Source organism: Orbilia oligospora (genome assembly GCF_000225545.1).
Source record: "Orbilia oligospora ATCC 24927 unplaced genomic scaffold scaffold00004, whole genome shotgun sequence".
In the NCBI taxonomy this organism is placed as follows: domain Eukaryota; kingdom Fungi; phylum Ascomycota; class Orbiliomycetes; order Orbiliales; family Orbiliaceae; genus Orbilia; species Orbilia oligospora.
In genome coordinates, this window is record NW_011645561.1 from 163,406 (window position 1) to 180,245 (window position 16,840).

A 16,840-nucleotide genomic window follows, 5' to 3' on the forward strand; every position below is an offset into this window, starting at 1 on the left:
TTACTGGCCTTCCCCGTCAGAATAATAGTCGAAGGCCGAGGGAACGGGTGCATCTTCCTCGTCGTCCTCTTGCGTAAGAACAGCGGCGGCGGCAGCAGCTCCACCACCTCCGACGGGTTCACTAGGCGCCTGTGCAGATGTACTTGTCCCAGCGGCGCCCGATGGTACTGTCGGCTTCACGGACTTGTATTCCAATAGCTTGGCTGGTTCCTCCGGCTGAGTATCCACGAGAAGCAGAACACCACCAGTGACCTAGTAAGCTTATTGTTAGTTCAATTCTCAAGATAAATTATGTGGAACTAGTACTAACCTTCTTGACAGGCTGGTATTTGCCTTCAAGGAAATCAATGTGCTTGAGCTGGGCAGGGAGGACTCTGCTCATGTTGTCAATCTTGTAGCCAACAGTTTCCTTTGGTTGCGACTTTTTAGTCGACTTCTTTTTGCCAGTCTCCTCTTCCTTGCCTTCTCCGTTCGCTTCCCCGGCTGTGGTAGCGATTGGTGTTTCTGGTGGTGGGTCAATAATCATAGAGTCGGTCACTGATCCCTCACGCTCCCGTCTCTCCTTCTCCGTTCTCTTCGCACGCTGTCTAGCCTTCGCAGTAGTCGATAGGACCGCAGTTGCAATCTTTTCTACCGTCTTCTCTGCGGACTCTTCCGCCTTTGGTGGATAGTCAAACTGGGACGGCTTTGTTTTACTCCACATCTGGAAATCTGGAACTTCAAGGTCCACATTCAAGCCAATAATGCCTGTGGGTCGGAACCCCAAGGAGAGGAAATGGGCAAGTGGGAACCAGTACCAGTACTGTGTGAAACACGCCATACCAACAACAGCGGCCATATCAATACTACCAGTGGCGGTCTGAAGGCCAATAGTACAGTTCCTGCCACCAGCATCAAGGAGACCCAAAGCGACGGCAGCACCGAATTTTGAAAGCACATCTTCGGTCTTATCGCTCAGGATTCTCTCAAATGTCTTTCGGAACTCGGCGACCTTGGGGTTCATTGCCTCGTTGTGTTGGACAAGGATCATGCCTATCGAGATCAAGGCACCCTGTTTGACGAATTCAACCGTATCCTTGAGCATAGGCTGTAAAAGGTCAAGAGCCTCATCAAGACCCGTACCGGCACAAGCAATGCCAAGAGCCAATGCAGAGCCATATCGGACATGGGGGTTGTAAGATTCCGCTAGCAGTTCCACCATTCTTGGGACCGACTCGTATTTTCGGAAAAGGATGAAGCCTAAGCTGAAAACAGCGACTCTTCGAACATCATCATTGACATCTGAAACTGCGACGTGAAGAACTTTTCGGATGGCGCTGTTAGATCCGGTTCCACAGTAGGCCAAAGCAATTGTTAGGACACCACCATATCTTAGGATGGGATCCATGTCAGCGAGGAGGTTGTCGATGAGTTCATCGGCTAGCTCCTGCTTGCTGTAGTATACCAAGGCCATACCAAGAGCAAGACCTCGCTTCACCTTCTCACGTTGTGTTTCATGGGCATAGGACCTCATCTCCTCGATAGCCTGGGGATTAGCGGTGCCCAACATAATGAGACCCATAGCTAATCCAACAGCTTCACCAGAGATTGCAGATTCCGTCCACAGAACAGTCCTCAATTCCTGATAGATTTCTGTTTTACCAGTGGCCATACCCGCTACGCCAAGCCCGAGAGCACCACCATGCTGAACGATTTCATCCTGTGTATCCTTGAACTGCGATAGGAGGTAAGGAAGAACATCTTCACCGTGATTTGCGTAGATAAGGCCGAGACCATACAAACTTCCACCCTGCGAATATGGGCTACCCGTACCAGATGATGGGTTGGGTAGGTAAGGCTGCAAGAGCTTCATACCCTGGCTTAAATTTCCACGATGGATAACGCCAAGAGCTGCGGTTGCTGTGAATTTTGACCAGTTGACAGCCTTGCCCAACCAATCCAAATTAGCGCGTAGGAAACCGTCTGCGAGTGTTCCAGCGTTCATAAATCCATTAGCAAAAGTAAGGGCGTTATGAAGCAAGCTGGTCCTAGCCTCCAAGCAGTCTCTGATCTTGTTGAGGATAGACATCTCGGTGTGGTTGTTTCTGAAAAGGAATTCTAGGTTGAGTTCGATTGTTTTGGTTCCTTTGAGAATGGTGCGGATAGACTTGTAGTGCTTCGAAGACTTCTCGTTCATCTCAGCGGCAGCCTTCGATATCAATTCCGATGAAGTCCTAGGTAATAGCTTCGCCGTCTCTTCCACAATATCATCATCATCATCCTCCGGAGTTTCTGTCTTCTCCCCAACCGGGATTTCCCCGTCTGGAAGGTTGCTAGTAACATGTTTAAGGAATTCCTGGGTGGCGGAAGAATCAAGATCGAAAGCGATCTGGTAGGCGATGAGGAGCGATCCGTTGTCTCCTTTCGAAACAAGGTCACGGAGAAGTTTGGCGGCTAGACCATAGTCATTTAGCTGGACGACGCACTTGCTAACTGAGAAATAATCGGGAGAAGGCTGTTCGAGGTGTAAATCGACCAAAAGTCGGAGTAGCTGAAGGAAACAAGCGATTAGAGCCGCACGGCAATAGTAATTCCTATATATGGAAAGTTACCTTCTCCCGTAGGTCAATTTCCTGAACAGTGTTCATTGCAAGTTCGAAGACGAATTCCATAAGCTCTGCGGATTTGTCAACTGCATCGCCATTCGCAGCCTGCTTAGCCTTGCTCCCCCGTTGCCTCTCCCCAGCGAGTCTAACCCCTTGCTCAACAATGTCCAGCCGTTGACTTTCGATAGCAATACCTAGAGCAGGCTTGTAGTCTTCCTTGTCATAGCATTTTTGAAACATGCGCTCCACGACTTCTGTTAACCGCGGATCAGCCTTCTCGGGAAGGGAAGGTGGCAGATCTTTCGGAGGAGGAGGAGGGTTGTTGATAGATATGTATTTGTCGATGCATTTGGCTATATAAAGCGGGGGATTAATTAGCACGGAACTAGGGATAGAGAGAGCAGTGATTCTTATATCTGCCCGTACATATTATTGTATCGATAAACTCCGATTTCCCAGAGATATCAAAGAGATCTCCAGCTCCCAAAGCATACATCATAGAGTCCTCGAAGGCTCCTAAATGGTAGTAAACCTTAGACGCCACCAACGCGGCAAGCTGTCGATGTGGGAACTTCGGGTCCTCGTATAAGGATTCACTGCCAGTAATCAATAAAATCCATCAGTTATCGTTCAAAAAAGAATCCTTATACGCGTCCCAAGCTATTCTCAGAGCTGAAGATGATGATTCTATCCTCTTATCCACGTACATTTTTGATATGGAATCGGCAATCTCGGACCAGAACTCGTCGACTAGGATATCAAGCTGCTCCAACGCAGAGCTCTGGAGATGGATGTCATCTTCCTCCAGCAGGCCCAGTAAGCCAGCGGCATTGTGGACGGGACCCAGCATGATTGTCGATGGATGCTGGCGACGAGAGTGATGGAGCTGTCCGAGGTGTTTCTAGAACTAGAAAGTGAACGTCACCTCGCGTGTCGTCCCTTTCCGTATGAGTTGAAGGTGGGGCTTCTAAAGGTAAGGGAAGAAGAAGCCAAGTAGTGATATGAAGATAGTGGGCAGACGCAAAGAAACAAGATAGGGATGAAGGAGATAGTGAAAGAGGGCGTTCGGATAGAGGTAGATAGATGGTGATGATAGAGGAGAGTGGTGATGCGTAACCACAGTGAATTCTCGTGGGTTGGTAAGGCAAGCTCATTAGCACTGGCTGACGCCACAAATCGGGGCTGACTGGAGGAGCTAGCTGCACACCAGCCACATGAGATATCCAAGTCTCAAAAATACGCTGGCGGCGAAGTCTCAAGACTGCTGAAATGCAACAATAACAACACTAACCCTTCCTTAAGCCACATCCACACGGCCATGATGTATTGATATACACATTTACCCAGGCCCAGTACCCTACCCTAATACGGATAAAAAATGAGACTACTAGGCATAATTAATAAAATTTAATTGAGCATGACTTTTAAACTAATTTCATTAAGACAGTTGGATACAGACAGTAGCGGCATTGTGTACAAACCCGCTAGCTAGAAGCACTTTTTAGTATTCAGCTTCAGCTAGTGTTCGCTTCAATAGGAGCCTATGGTATAAACTGAAAGAAGTCTTAAACATCAAGGAGGCCGAGTTTAGTCGAAGTACTTTCAGACGTATAAAGATCTAAATATAGAGAGGTATGCAAAAGCGCCCGAACAGTTCAGTCCCGTCGTTCACAAGGCCTTAAGGCTCGAGTAACAAACGACTCCCCACTTTATTATATATTATGTCTAGGCATATAAATTAGATTAATCAACTATATGTAACCTCAATCACGCCAGATCATTAAAAAACCATAGTTTACAATTGGTACAGCAGCATAACACATGGGAGCCATTCCATCATTGTTATGCAAAGGCAAACCCTAGTCCAGATTACTTGGTGCCACGTATTCAGAAACTAAGCTTGCGCTCTCTCTTAATAATAAACCAATCCGAGGGGCGAGATAGTAGTATTCAGGGACATCCGCAGAGCCGAATTTATCATAATTTTGTGATGGTTAAAAACCTCGAAGAAATTATACTACTATATGAAATGAACAGTATTCGAAATCCAGAGCTATGTACTAGGGTATCAAAAACAAAGAAAAGTAGATACAAAAACGTATGTGTATGCACAACAATTGCAAATCAAGATTCGTAAAATCATAAAACGCATATTCGATCGTAATCCATCTCGTTAGCGCTTATGCATCCCCGCATGGACAAGGAAATTGTTCCACAAGTTAACTACAACTCCCAAAAGTCAATTATTTCTTGGAAAACACGATCCCACTGATAAACCACAATCTCATGTCCACCCCCTTCTACAACAACTCCCTTGACATGTTCGTCTCCAACACACCCCTTGATCCTGTCCAGCAGCATCGGAGGTGTCAAATCATCCTTCTCTCCATAAACCACCAGCATTTGGGCGGGCTTCTTCTCATCCCATCGTGGATTGGCAAATCGATTACCCTTAAGTAGTCTTCCAACCTCTGTCCACTCCTCAACACGGTCGAAGATAGGTCCGTTCCTCATACTGCTGACATACCCGCTCATGAAGCCCTTTTGATGACGGTTCTGCCAGCGAATGACCGAGAAAACATCAACAGGCCCTACGTTTACGGATTGCGTAGGTGCGATGGTGTTAGCAGTTTCATCAAGTGAGAGGTCGTCCGGAGATTCCTCCTCTCCCTTAAGCTTTGTGGTGAGAAGTTTGTCTGCGAGCCATACTGGAATCCAGGGGATCAGGCTGCACTTCATACCCAAGGGTGCAAATGCGTAAGGTAAAAGACCAGCTGACGAAACAACTGCGATTGAAGATACTAAGTGCGGGAACTGTGATGCGAAGGAAACAGTAATGCCACCACCAAGAGAGTACCCGATAATGTTAAAGGGTAAGAAACCACCCGCAGCCGTTGAAGATGTTGTAACCATGACAATGAGAGCAGAGTAGAGCCTCATGTCCTGAGGCGTTACCTTGCAGCATTCGGAATAACCTCTTCCTGGTAAGTCTAAGGAATCAAGAAAGTTAGGCCTGAACACAAGTAACCTTAGGTGAGGCTATGTAATCCGGGATGACCTACCAAAAACCATTACACGACAGCCCCTCGCAGCGAGATTCAAAAGCAGGTCTCGAGCAACTATGCTAGGTGTCGATATGCCGTGGACGAATAAAACTCTCTTCCCATCCTCGGGTCCGAATTCGTATACTCTGAGCCGCCCAGTAGGAGTTTGTAGCCATCTCCCACCCGGTAACGAATCCGGGTGGTAGGCTAAGCTCGCCTGTTCATTTTGAGAGAGATTGGGAAGTAGTGTCTTCTCTGGTGATGGTATTATGGGCGAAACCCTCGATTTGAACCGTAAATAATTAAGAACCATCTCCACTGATACCATTCGAAGCCTCCAGGTCCGAAAGAAGCACTGTGTTGCAGCGGGTGTGGTTGTCGGGGTCGCAGGGGGTGTTAAATCTGACACTCGGGCTCTACTGAGCCATCGCAAGCGACAGATGGATATTAAGCTGGTGATCAAGACGGCAGTAGACAATATAGTGCAGGAAAGGATGCAATTGAACGCCTCGTGGTCCGTAAAGTTCATATATGGGAGCAAAACTGCCATGCTCGTGCTTCTCTGAGGGGTGAGTAGGAGATATGTATGAATGAATTATTAATTATCGCCTGGGGCAACCTTGTTCATATGCTCATGAGGTCACTGGGTTATGGTGATAAGTTCGGTTAACCCAGTCCCGGAACCCTAGGTTCAGTTGGAGGATAGCGGATTCGAGGAGTTGTTTTGGGTCTGATTCTAACCACTGGTTCAAAACCTTAAATGGTGAGCGAAGAGGAGGACAAGAAGCTAAAAAGTTAATATTGAGGGGACAAACGGTCCTTGGTAGCCCGTTGATATATGTATGTCGGTCAAAATCCAAGCCCGGCTGCCAGATTTTCGACTACTGTGCACGGCCGCCGTGTACACCTGCGAAAGAGCTCTGACAGGAACAACTTTAAGGGCCCTCAACGTACGTGGGAGTTCTTAGTTGGACTAAAACTCTACACTATCGCAATCTTTAAGCCCCAGATACCACGGAGTATTTGAAGTTGTGAATCAATCACACGGATTAATATTCAATTCTCGACGAAATTGTTTTAGTTGACAGGCCTCGGGTGGCCGCTGGGGTTTAGCTCCTAGGCTCTTCGCAATTTTTTTTCTTTCTTCTGGGAAACCCGGGGTTTATGTGTCGCAGCTCCATCCGAGCTGGCGTGAAATGCGAAAAATTTAGCCCGATTGCAAAAAGTAGTGTTCACGCCACAGCTACAGAACGGACCAGGCTCAAGGCTATAGCGTTATGCCGCTGCACTGCTCATTTCAAGCATGGCATCTAGTCCCTTTCAAGACTGTCAACATACGACTGTTTTCGTATATTTGCTATGTCGAGATTAAGGTGATTAATTAGCAAGAATTGCGTCTACCATTCTAGGAAAGTAGTCTTTAAGCGGCATATCGCACCTTCGCACTCGGGCCTTCATATATCCCAAAATGCCTCTAATACGAGAGAACACGAGGCGTAAGTGGGATATTTCGGGCCAATACTGTACTGGCCTGTAGACGAAAGGTGGGAACCGAAGCTTAAGCATGGAAGTAAATCAAATCGGGAGAAGATTCGAACAAGCATCCGACTTCCATGTAACACAACCCGTCCCGAATAAGATATACCGAGCGGGGTATGTCCCCGTTTCAAATTGTGCAATGAACTACCGAGGGGGGAGAAAAGAATAGATGGGTTGTACTCACTCCTGTTGGCTCTACTCTGTACGTAGTTGTTGGGGTGGTGCTGTGCGACAGATTTGAGAGCGTGGAGATGTCAATATGCAATTACAAAATTGCGAAAAAAGGAAGTTCAAGTTCCATTCCAGGCCGTTGTTCCTTCTTGGCGTCCATTTGTTCTGGAGCATCCAACGGCCCACCATGCATCCACAGAATCTCAACCGTTCCAAACCCAATAATAACTGTTCTGTTATACTCTGTATGTTAGCTGTTATCAGAAAGAAGATTAGAATCCTAGCTCGACGTACCGACACGATGCATCATGCAGTATGGCATGCGACATACATATATTATTGTCTAAGTCAGTAAGTACTAAGTACCCAAGTACTTATCTAAGTAGGACCGGTATATGCATGTCTCGCGAACCTCCTAGCTTTAAACCTCTCTTGGTATGACGCAAATATTAAATTCCAGGTATCTTGCCTGCCCATTGGCCACCTATGGCTAGCCACCGTATGACCCAGTACTATGGCTCCAAAATCGACGGGCTGAACCTATCATTTAATGAATTTTAAAATTAACCACCTGGACGTTTATCCCGGAGCTGGATAGGAATCGCAATTGGTAGCATCAATGTATTTAAAGTTCCCGATCGATACAGCTAGGTCTCAAGGATAAATTACGGAGGTATATGGTTATAGCTAGAGCGCTCCGTTCCTCGCAATTTTTGGGACTGCAGAAATGTCAAATTTAAAGCCCTCGACGTTCGGATTCTGAGTCCCATTTGTGATATATGATATCCACTATGGCTACAATCTGACTCTCCCGCCGCAATCCAGTTCAGCGTCTGAAGTTACTGCACGTACTAGCTGCTGATATTATGCAGCTTAGATACCTATGGCCATATGACTGATTAGTCGAGATCGATTCTCGTATATCTGGTTATTCCTGCTTGTGGTAGCCGCTAGACTAGCATCTCAAACCTTATAAGCTTAGCTAAGCAGACAAATATGTTTACAGACATCTTCGACTTTCTCATAAGATCTCGCTTTTTTCCTCTTCCGATTAGACAATATTAGTCAGGTGGCAAGCTTGCTCCTAAGCTAATTAAAGCTTATAATAAGTATCCAAGTTTTGAGGCGAGAGTTTACATTATAATTAGATAGGAGTCAAAACATATACCATAGAGCTATAAAGCCACATTTAACAAATGCATCCAATTGCTGGATACTAGTGGCTAACTGGCGATGTACATCGATTTCAATTGGACTTTGTTTGGGTTCTGGCCAAATCGAAGATCAGATCAGGCGACACTAGCTAAGTCTGCATGTATACGTATGGATATATAGATCCACGTGCCTGCCTAGCTTAAAGATACACTAGCTCCGTATAACGTAGCCAGCAATCCAGGTACTTGATTTGGTATTCTGTATGAACTCGAAGTCAATATAAAGAACGATCTTCAGTAGGCTCTCGACGGTTCCCACATATGCCCATTTACATTCGAACATCATTTAGGCTACTCGACGTTAACCGGCCTGTATTAGGTGCATATGTAAGTACGATGCACGATATTTGTCATTCCCGCGTCTCAAAACCTGCTGCAATGTATGGAAAACCTGGGAAATTCCCGTGATAGAATGGTTTTTCCGTAGTTTCGAGCGTTGCAAACCCCGAGTTCTCCGGTCCTCCGCAGGTTCAGCCGGATACCAGCGATTTCAACCGGACCGCCAACCGAGAGGGGAAGAAAGCCATTCCGAAAGAACGAACTTGTTTAGTGTGTAGTCTGATCTACAATTCGAAATTCGTCTCCACGTGGATGGATCGAACGGTCAACAGGTCTTTCAGTCGAAGCCTAGCGGCTCTAGTTGGGATGCCCATATATAGACACTCCAAGGAAGGCAATGCAGCACTTGGCGGGGAGCCTTGGGGTCGCTCAAGTGCGATCTCTGTGCAGAAATGTGGGTAACTTTAACGCAGGTTTTTCCCATTTCGATGCGCTCAATTCGTGTGCCGAAAGGTACTAGATGCTGGTTATAGCGGCGCTATCGATTGTGCGTTCGCTTCGGAACTAAACTTTCCCTTCGTTTTCCCTAAGCCTTGGTTATAGAGAAAGTATGAATAGCATGACTGTTAAGTCGTGCGAGAGCCAAGATATTTGAGCTTCGTGATGTCTTGGTTTGGAAATGTTATAAAGACCTGGCATGTAGAAAGGTTGCTAGCCATGTTCCGGGCTGGGTTTCTGAAGCTTCAATTCTTCAACATCTACAACACATTTTACCATAAGATTGAGCTATTAATATATTCAAAGTCCTCGAGGTTTAAGGCTTTAGACGAAAATATTGATATTAGCACCATGTCATCGGGCAATCAAAAGTTTAATGAATTCGTCCCGCCCCAGGCTGAAGCTGGGCCGTCAGCATCTAGCGCCCTACCGCCGACGGAAATAGAGGGCGGCGGTGGCGTCGACCTAGAAGCTCCAAAAGAAGAAAAGGTCTCCCCGTTCAAAGAATCCGACGCCCAAATTGCTGCCGCTTTTGAAAAATCAGAGGAACTGCCCTCATACACAGACCTAGTCCGTACTGGCGAAGTCCGTAACCCTGATGATGGCCTCGTCAACCTTAATTACATCAGTGTCGACATTCAACTCGCCAAGTTTTGCGGCGAGGTCGCGATCAAGCAATTCAACGAGTATAAGTCCAGGGGTGCTCATCTCCCCATTAACTATTTCATGGAGCAGGCTTTGAATGTGGTGAAGATTTTGGCAGTTATTAGAGTTATATTGGTGGAGCTAAGGCTCACCGAGGATACTTACATATACCTCCAGACGGCTGCGGAGTATCTTGGATGTCAGATGTTGGTTCGATATGCGATTTTAAAGAAAAACCCGGAATACTTTAGAGATAGCGAGGGGAACTGGCAGACCATCCAAGTTTGTCGGGCTAGCTATCTAAAGTTGTGGCTACAGCTAGCCAAAATGCTAACAAATCCAGAATTTACTCCGTAAGGGCCCCAAAGTGCTAAATTAATCGAAGCTCCAACCTGCTGACGGTTCTAATATAGGCTACCGAAAGAAGCAAAGGCAGCAAAAATCGACATCCCAAATGGTGAATTCCATTTGCTCATTTTCAAGTTAATCGATCCAAGCTACTCTTACCATGTGGGAAGGAGATTCTCTAGATTCGTTGACAAGGCCTTTGGCACACCGAAGAAGAAGGAATGCACAAGTGGGCTTTGTAATCTGAGTCCTGAAGCGCAGAAGGCTATCAGGTTCTATTGTACTTGCGAGGTATCCAAATACCAAAAGAAAAAGGCTGAACGGGCAGCGGGGCAGGAGCAGCCGCCATCGTTCACAGCGGACCCTCCGAGTGTAAGACCGTCATAGTCATTCATGGGCTACTGGTTATACCATCTATGATCGACCGAATGTGGACGTGAGCGGTTCGAGTATCAGAATGTTGAGTTTAGGAGAATTCTCTAGTTGACTTAGAAGTTATAACGTTAACTGAGCACAATTGTAAATATTCCAATTGACTACTTAATTATAGTAATGAAAGGCTATTGTGAACGACTATTAGGTATGACTCTTATATATACACAGAATTAGATAAATAATGGGATAGTACTAAAAAGTCCCAGGAGGCATAAGGCTGAATCTGGCCAACCAAGTTAATGAGGGTATCTTTTGAAGTTGTAAAGCAAAACTAGGAAATAAAAGAGAAAATCTCATCAAACACAAGGAAAATTTAAAGATCGAATCGGCTCATATAACTTTCTTTTCTGGAGAACAAACGCCGTTATGCAAAACCCGTACGCCAAATGAGTGACATGAACTTAAGCAATCGATCCACCACCTCGCATTTCCCTACTATCAACCGTATGGCTAGTTGTCCCCCGTGCACTCGTTTGAGTGTCCGCAGTTGTTGTAGCGGTCCCGGTTCTCATACTTACACCTGCAGACCCTTCACCACCATTGGCGCTAACACTACCCGTCCTCTCTGATGCGGCTTTTATAATCATGCTGGGAGTTGGTTTGCTACTAGCCCCAGATATAGATCCCTTATGGCGATTTTCGTCGTGGATATCTATTTCTCTAACTTCCATACGTCGTCGGTATGTCGATTTCTTGAAGATTTTCCACTTCCCCTTTGGCATCGTGTGCGGTGAGGGCGTTGACCGACTCGAAGGTACAGGACTGGGCGTGGGTTGGATCGAGTTTCTGCTTTCCGCCTTTTTCTTCTCCGCCTTTGCCTTCTGTAGTTCTTCGTACCGCGCTTGCTTGCTAGGACTAGGCTTTCGTAGGATCGACTGACGGTTGTTTTGTTGAACAGGTATTGACATTGTAGAGTGTCGTCTTGATGGCGCATGCCTCGAGTGAGAAGTTGAAGGTGCCGCTTGGTACGACGTTCTTACGGACTGATGATGCGAATACTGCGAATTCGGCATCGACAAACGATGATGCTGATAAGACGACATGGTCGACGACCGGGATCTATGAGGTACCGGCATCGTATTAACGTTCGCTGAGAAGCGCCTGTTTGGAACGGTGGTAGTTGGTGAAACGTGTGATATAGGCCGTTGCACAAGCATGGATGAGTGGCGTTGGAGACCCCCACCCCCACTCGATTGGCCAGAGGTCACGGATGGCCTTGTGAAGCTGTATGCATATGCTATCTGAGGACTGGAATCCACCCGCAGGGCTTCCAAATCAATCATCTGCGCGTCCCCGTCGACGTTACGGTACACATGGCGGTCCGATCGGGGGGAAACTTCCTTGCCCCGGTGCTGATGCTGGCGCTGGTTCTGTCTTCTACGTTCCCGCTCCAGATGGGCTGTCCTTCTCTCCGCCCGTTCTTTCCGTTGACGTTTACGGAGAACCACACACCATGCGACAATTGCTGCGACACCGATAAGAAGAACCCCTACACCTGCGACCGCTATGTACCCACTTGTAGACAACCCACTGGGACTCTGGGATGCTGAATTTGGGACAGGGGTGTTAGGGATATACTGCGGGTCGGCTCCATTGGTCGCTCCAGGAAGTACAGCAGCCGTTGTGGAAAACTTCGGAGACGGCAGGTCTTGCGTAGGCGGGGTAAGAGGTACCTGCGTAAAAGGTACCTTTGACGCCGTTGCTTTAAAAGTACTGATGGTGTCAGAGTTCGGACTATAATCAATTCAGACAATTGTCCGAAGGTCAGCAGGGCTTGTTGCAATTCGAACTTTAGCCAAAAAGGATAACAATATATGCCAGGTACATATACCAAGGCAGAGTTTCCTTGATAGCGACCCAACCCTTTTTTTATTCGCCTAAGCTCATATAATGCTGGGGAAAACAAAAGGGGTCCCAATGGCGAGCTATATTCTTCCGGCTGCCATATTTGCAATTGTAGGCGAAGATGCATGTACGACGGGCAGGGGGGGAACTGGCGCAAAAAATGGAATTCGGAGGGTGTGCGACTTACGGGTTGATTATTCCCACCATGCCGCTCTGACAATGCCTTCCTTGCGCGCAGTAAAAATAGATAGGTTCTGCAGAAGAGATATTGATAGTAAATGTCGGAATTTGCTGGTCGACGCTTTTAACAAAATTGAAACCCGAGAAAAATCCGGCTGTGGATGATTCTCCTCCAAGCGGGGAGCAAGGGCTGTCGAGAGAAGACTGCGCGACCGAATGGTTCTGCGGATAGAATTGAAATCGAACTTGCTCTCCGACTTTCTGATATACAACTTCAGGTGTAAAGACGAGCTGTGAACTCCCGTCCCGCAGACCCACGAGTATATCAATGACTTCGCTGCGACAAACTTGTATATTAAATATTAAGAAAATTGTCGCGAAAATTTTAAGACTTGTCGTAAAAGAAGTTTGGCGTTTATGATGTGGGCGGAAGGTAATGTTGGAGATATAGAGGAAAAGGAAAGTGAGATAGTCGCAGAGCCTTCTTGCTAAACCCTTAGCAAGACGACCCGCGGATGCTTTTGTGTCATAAAGCTGGATCCATGATTTGGGACTCTTCGACCGCCGCCATTTGCCTGCACCTTCCCAGGCAGTCGTCATTCATGAGTTTGCCAGATATCGATAGTTCTACCCCAGACTTGAGTGAAATATTATTTTTCCCGGATTGTTCTAATGAAGGGGAGCTTGGGAAGCTGTTGTTGGTCTGGGGTCCTGGCTTCAAGATGACCAAAACCTCTCGTCGTTTGTTTCAAGAAGAAATCAAGGCTGGGGTCTTCGCAGTCCGATTTATTGGATCTTCCAAGGAAGCAAAAGAAAAAGGCCAGGATGACCACTACGACGTTTATATTGTTGGATTCGACAACCGTTTTCTGGGGTACTAGCTGTTGGTGTACGTTATCGTTATAGTCCAGTCGTTCAAGTCGTCGTCGTCGCTATGTAGTTCCCCAACCGGTCCACCGAATGGGGGGATCGAGTGCCTCCTTTGGATCTTGAATGTTGGTTGTCTTTCGTAATGAATAGATGGCCACAGGCGTCCTTCAGAGCTACTGTGCGGTACTTAATAGATGTTGTTAGAGTCGAGTCGACGTTAACTTTAAAGGTGGGATCCGGATCGGTCTGGGAAAGATTCCAATTGGATTATTTCATCCACCATCTATAGCATCTATCTCACTGACTCGATATCGCTATTAATACGTCGGAACCGGCAATTATTGAATTTGGGTATAGTAAAAAAGAAAGCCAATATGCTTGCGATCGGTACTACGACGCTCCTGAGGGAAGGATCAAAGGTTATAGAGGAGCAATAGTAGACAAAAAAAGGATGAATCGCCAGGGCAGGGTCGAAAGGCAGTGGGATAACTAAGGTAAGCCAAGTGAGGAGCCGCAGCTGAAGCAGGTTCAAGTTACACAGGCAAGCACAGCCAGCGACAATAGTGAGAATCAACCATCGAACATGTCAACTGATGCGAGCATTGAAAACGACAAAATAAAAAGGAAAGAGTAAGGGTGGGGTGACCTCTTGCATATGTAAGTGCTTCGCATGCAAAGTAAGGAGAAGTAAAAGGCATGAGAGCATGAGGCGGCCTGGATTAATATCTTGACTGAAGAAAAAAAAATCGAAGTCCTTACTATAGTAATTGTGCCTTTGCCAATTGCTGCCTGTGCGCCGTCGCGGCCACTGGCCACGCCATATCAACCAGGTTCCGCTTGTCAAGGATATGCACCGTCCAGGAACAGGCCTAGCGGCGAGCTATTGTGGAGCTTTGGCGAGCCATCATGGTCTACGCACGCTAACTAACTGTCACCTCCTCCGCACTAAACAATCAGGTTAGTGTTAAACACTATCGAGAAATTGCAATAAAACGCCGTGCTAATATAACAGAAGACTAACCACAGAATCACAAGCAATCATCCCGTTGTTTCCCCATTCGATATGTCTATACGTTGGGCCTGAAGCGGCTTTTGGTGAGCGATCTGAGCTAACGAGCAATAGAGGCCCTTTGCTAAGGAAGCTGAAGGTCTGCCTGTTTCCATAAGTGCGCAGTGCCCAAGTGTGCTGGCCATCCTTTTGCAATCTTTCAATGGCCCCTGCATGATATCAAGTGAACAAGATTGGGTTCCCTGCGCACTGCCAAAAGGTTTGGGCAGGATTTTTGCGGTCGCGGCAAGGGTAGGGAAGGCGCACTGTGCCCGTGTGATGCTTCAGATGCTTCCAAAAAAGGGGAGCGTTGGCAGTCGACGGACCCGAGTTGACTATTTTTGTTATTGTTTGCCTCCCCTGAGAAGCATCAGAGTTTCTCAGACCCTCGTCAGCTGCGCGCTGTTCGCAACGGGCGGGTCATTATCTCTAAAAGCTCCGATGGTCTAGGCTCGGACCTAATTACGGAGTTCCCCTCATGAGCTCAGCTTTGTCTTTGAGAGATTGGTCTAAGGACAAAAAAAAACTTTGCCGTTTAAATATTTTCAAAAAAGACTATTGATAATGCGGCGACGAGCTCGAGGGTCGATGACATGATTGATATTGCGATTTTTTTTTGCTTTGGGTTAGGTCTAGAAAACTGGCGTAGAACACTCTCGCCAATGTCACTGCGCTCTCGAGCCGATTGGCTCCACTGCTGAAGGGTTTCAGCCTCAATTCAAAGGTTTCAACGACATGAGGCAAAATACCTTTTACTTTTACTTGCCCGCTGAGTTCCCACGTGGAATTGTAAAAGAAGGACGAATAGGCAGATTAGAGCCGGTTCTGTATGACATCTGTATCATACATCTGAATTCATGATCTCGAGGTGACATGTTATCGGCGCGGCGGTTGGTGATCCTACCTCTGACGTTTCTAGCCAGTCAGGATCATTTCAGAGTTTGTTCTTTGACCGACTTCTAGGAGTCGAAGTGATGTCACAGTTTGATCCTTCAGCGCCACTTTGTTGAAATCATAATAAAAGTATTTCCTGTTGGTAATAACGCCAACCCCAGGTTTGTGGTCCAAGGCCGGTTGATTGCCATGGAACACCCCGACGCGACATTAACGTTTGTCTTTGTCTCTCCATATTCTGAGTCGATATCCACGGAAATCTTGCATTTCACATGTTTCACCCCTTTATCAATATCCGATGCTATTATATAAACATAATTCATAAAACATTCTGTTAAGGAGTGCGGGTTTGTGGGTGTTGCAATTGTGAAGCCAATAGCGCTTGGGGCGCTTTGATCTCCGAGATGTTCCTACTGTGTATGGGTCTCGTGTTCGTCCGTGTGCTGTGTATTTGGGGGTTCACTCACCACTCGATCCACAGAGCGAAGGAGCGGACATCATGATCAATGCAGTCTGGTTCCTTACAATCTAGCTTGATACATAGTATAATATACCAAATATAGCATGAATTCATGCTGATAGAAGCAATCTAACTTTTGATAGGATAAAGGTCCTTCTACTGGTTTACTAAGCATGTGCAGAATATTAAGTATCGTATAATAGTATTTAGAAGTTGACAGCCTAATACAAACCCGATGGATACAATCGGATATTATATAATATCAAGAAATGAGGTTTTCTATCGACGAAGCTAGATTTAATATATTTTATATTGTCCCGAGAAGAGAATACCTCTAGGCAAGAAATTTCGAAAACCCGGTTTCTGTTGGCCCCGTAACCTGGTTCACCTGAAGCCTAGCCCCCAATTTCTAGCCCGAAGATCTAAATGGGCAGGGAATTTGATGAGAAACCAGAATTCAACTTTAGAATATATATATGGGATGGAAGTTAAGTTTCGGGGCCTTCGTATTCCAAAATTAACTTCTTTTCTTAGGCCTTTTTAATATATATTATGGGGCGGCCAGTAGTAAAGTGGGGTGACTGGATTATAAGTGTGGATTAACATGTTAACATATTGAAATAGCGCCAAGTCTAAGGGTCGTTCACCTGCTACTCATAAAGTTTCGCAAGGGATTCCTGGCTGCTTCTCCTTCAGTTTCTGGGAGAGCGGGCGAGAAAATACCACAAAAACAACATGCAAAACACAAGCTTTTAGCCTTAAGGCCGGGCTTAGGGAAGGGCAAC

At 46.4% G+C, this 16,840-nt stretch overlaps 4 protein-coding genes across 4 annotated transcripts; 1 reads left to right on the forward strand and 3 right to left on the reverse strand.

Annotated features, from left to right (window-relative positions):
- AOL_s00004g47 (uncharacterized protein) lies at positions 1 to 3,435 on the reverse strand (the record flags this gene model as incomplete). The annotated part of the gene is made up of 5 exons (XM_011118697.1): positions 1 to 252; positions 311 to 2,530; positions 2,592 to 2,938; positions 3,012 to 3,181; positions 3,293 to 3,435. 5 exons carry the CDS (start codon positions 3,433 to 3,435, stop codon positions 1 to 3), a joined length of 3,132 nt encoding a protein of 1,043 aa, XP_011116999.1.
- A 1,373-nt stretch (positions 3,436 to 4,808) lies between these two features.
- Positions 4,809 to 6,179, reverse strand: AOL_s00004g48 (uncharacterized protein; the record flags this gene model as incomplete). Its single annotated transcript, XM_011118698.1, has 2 exons — positions 4,809 to 5,575; positions 5,648 to 6,179. The coding sequence occupies 2 exons, from the start codon at positions 6,177 to 6,179 to the stop codon at positions 4,809 to 4,811; spliced, it is 1,299 nt and encodes a 432-aa protein (XP_011117000.1).
- Positions 6,180 to 9,549: 3,370 nt separating this feature from the next.
- AOL_s00004g49 (uncharacterized protein) lies at positions 9,550 to 10,710 on the forward strand (the record flags this gene model as incomplete). The annotated part of the gene is made up of 2 exons (XM_011118699.1): positions 9,550 to 10,328; positions 10,389 to 10,710. 2 exons carry the CDS (start codon positions 9,550 to 9,552, stop codon positions 10,708 to 10,710), a joined length of 1,101 nt encoding a protein of 366 aa, XP_011117001.1.
- A 449-nt stretch (positions 10,711 to 11,159) lies between these two features.
- Positions 11,160 to 13,383, reverse strand: AOL_s00004g50 (uncharacterized protein; the record flags this gene model as incomplete). Its single annotated transcript, XM_011118700.1, has 2 exons — positions 11,160 to 12,492; positions 12,791 to 13,383. 2 exons carry the CDS (start codon positions 13,381 to 13,383, stop codon positions 11,160 to 11,162), a joined length of 1,926 nt encoding a protein of 641 aa, XP_011117002.1.
- Between the last annotated feature and the right edge of the window lie 3,457 nt (positions 13,384 to 16,840).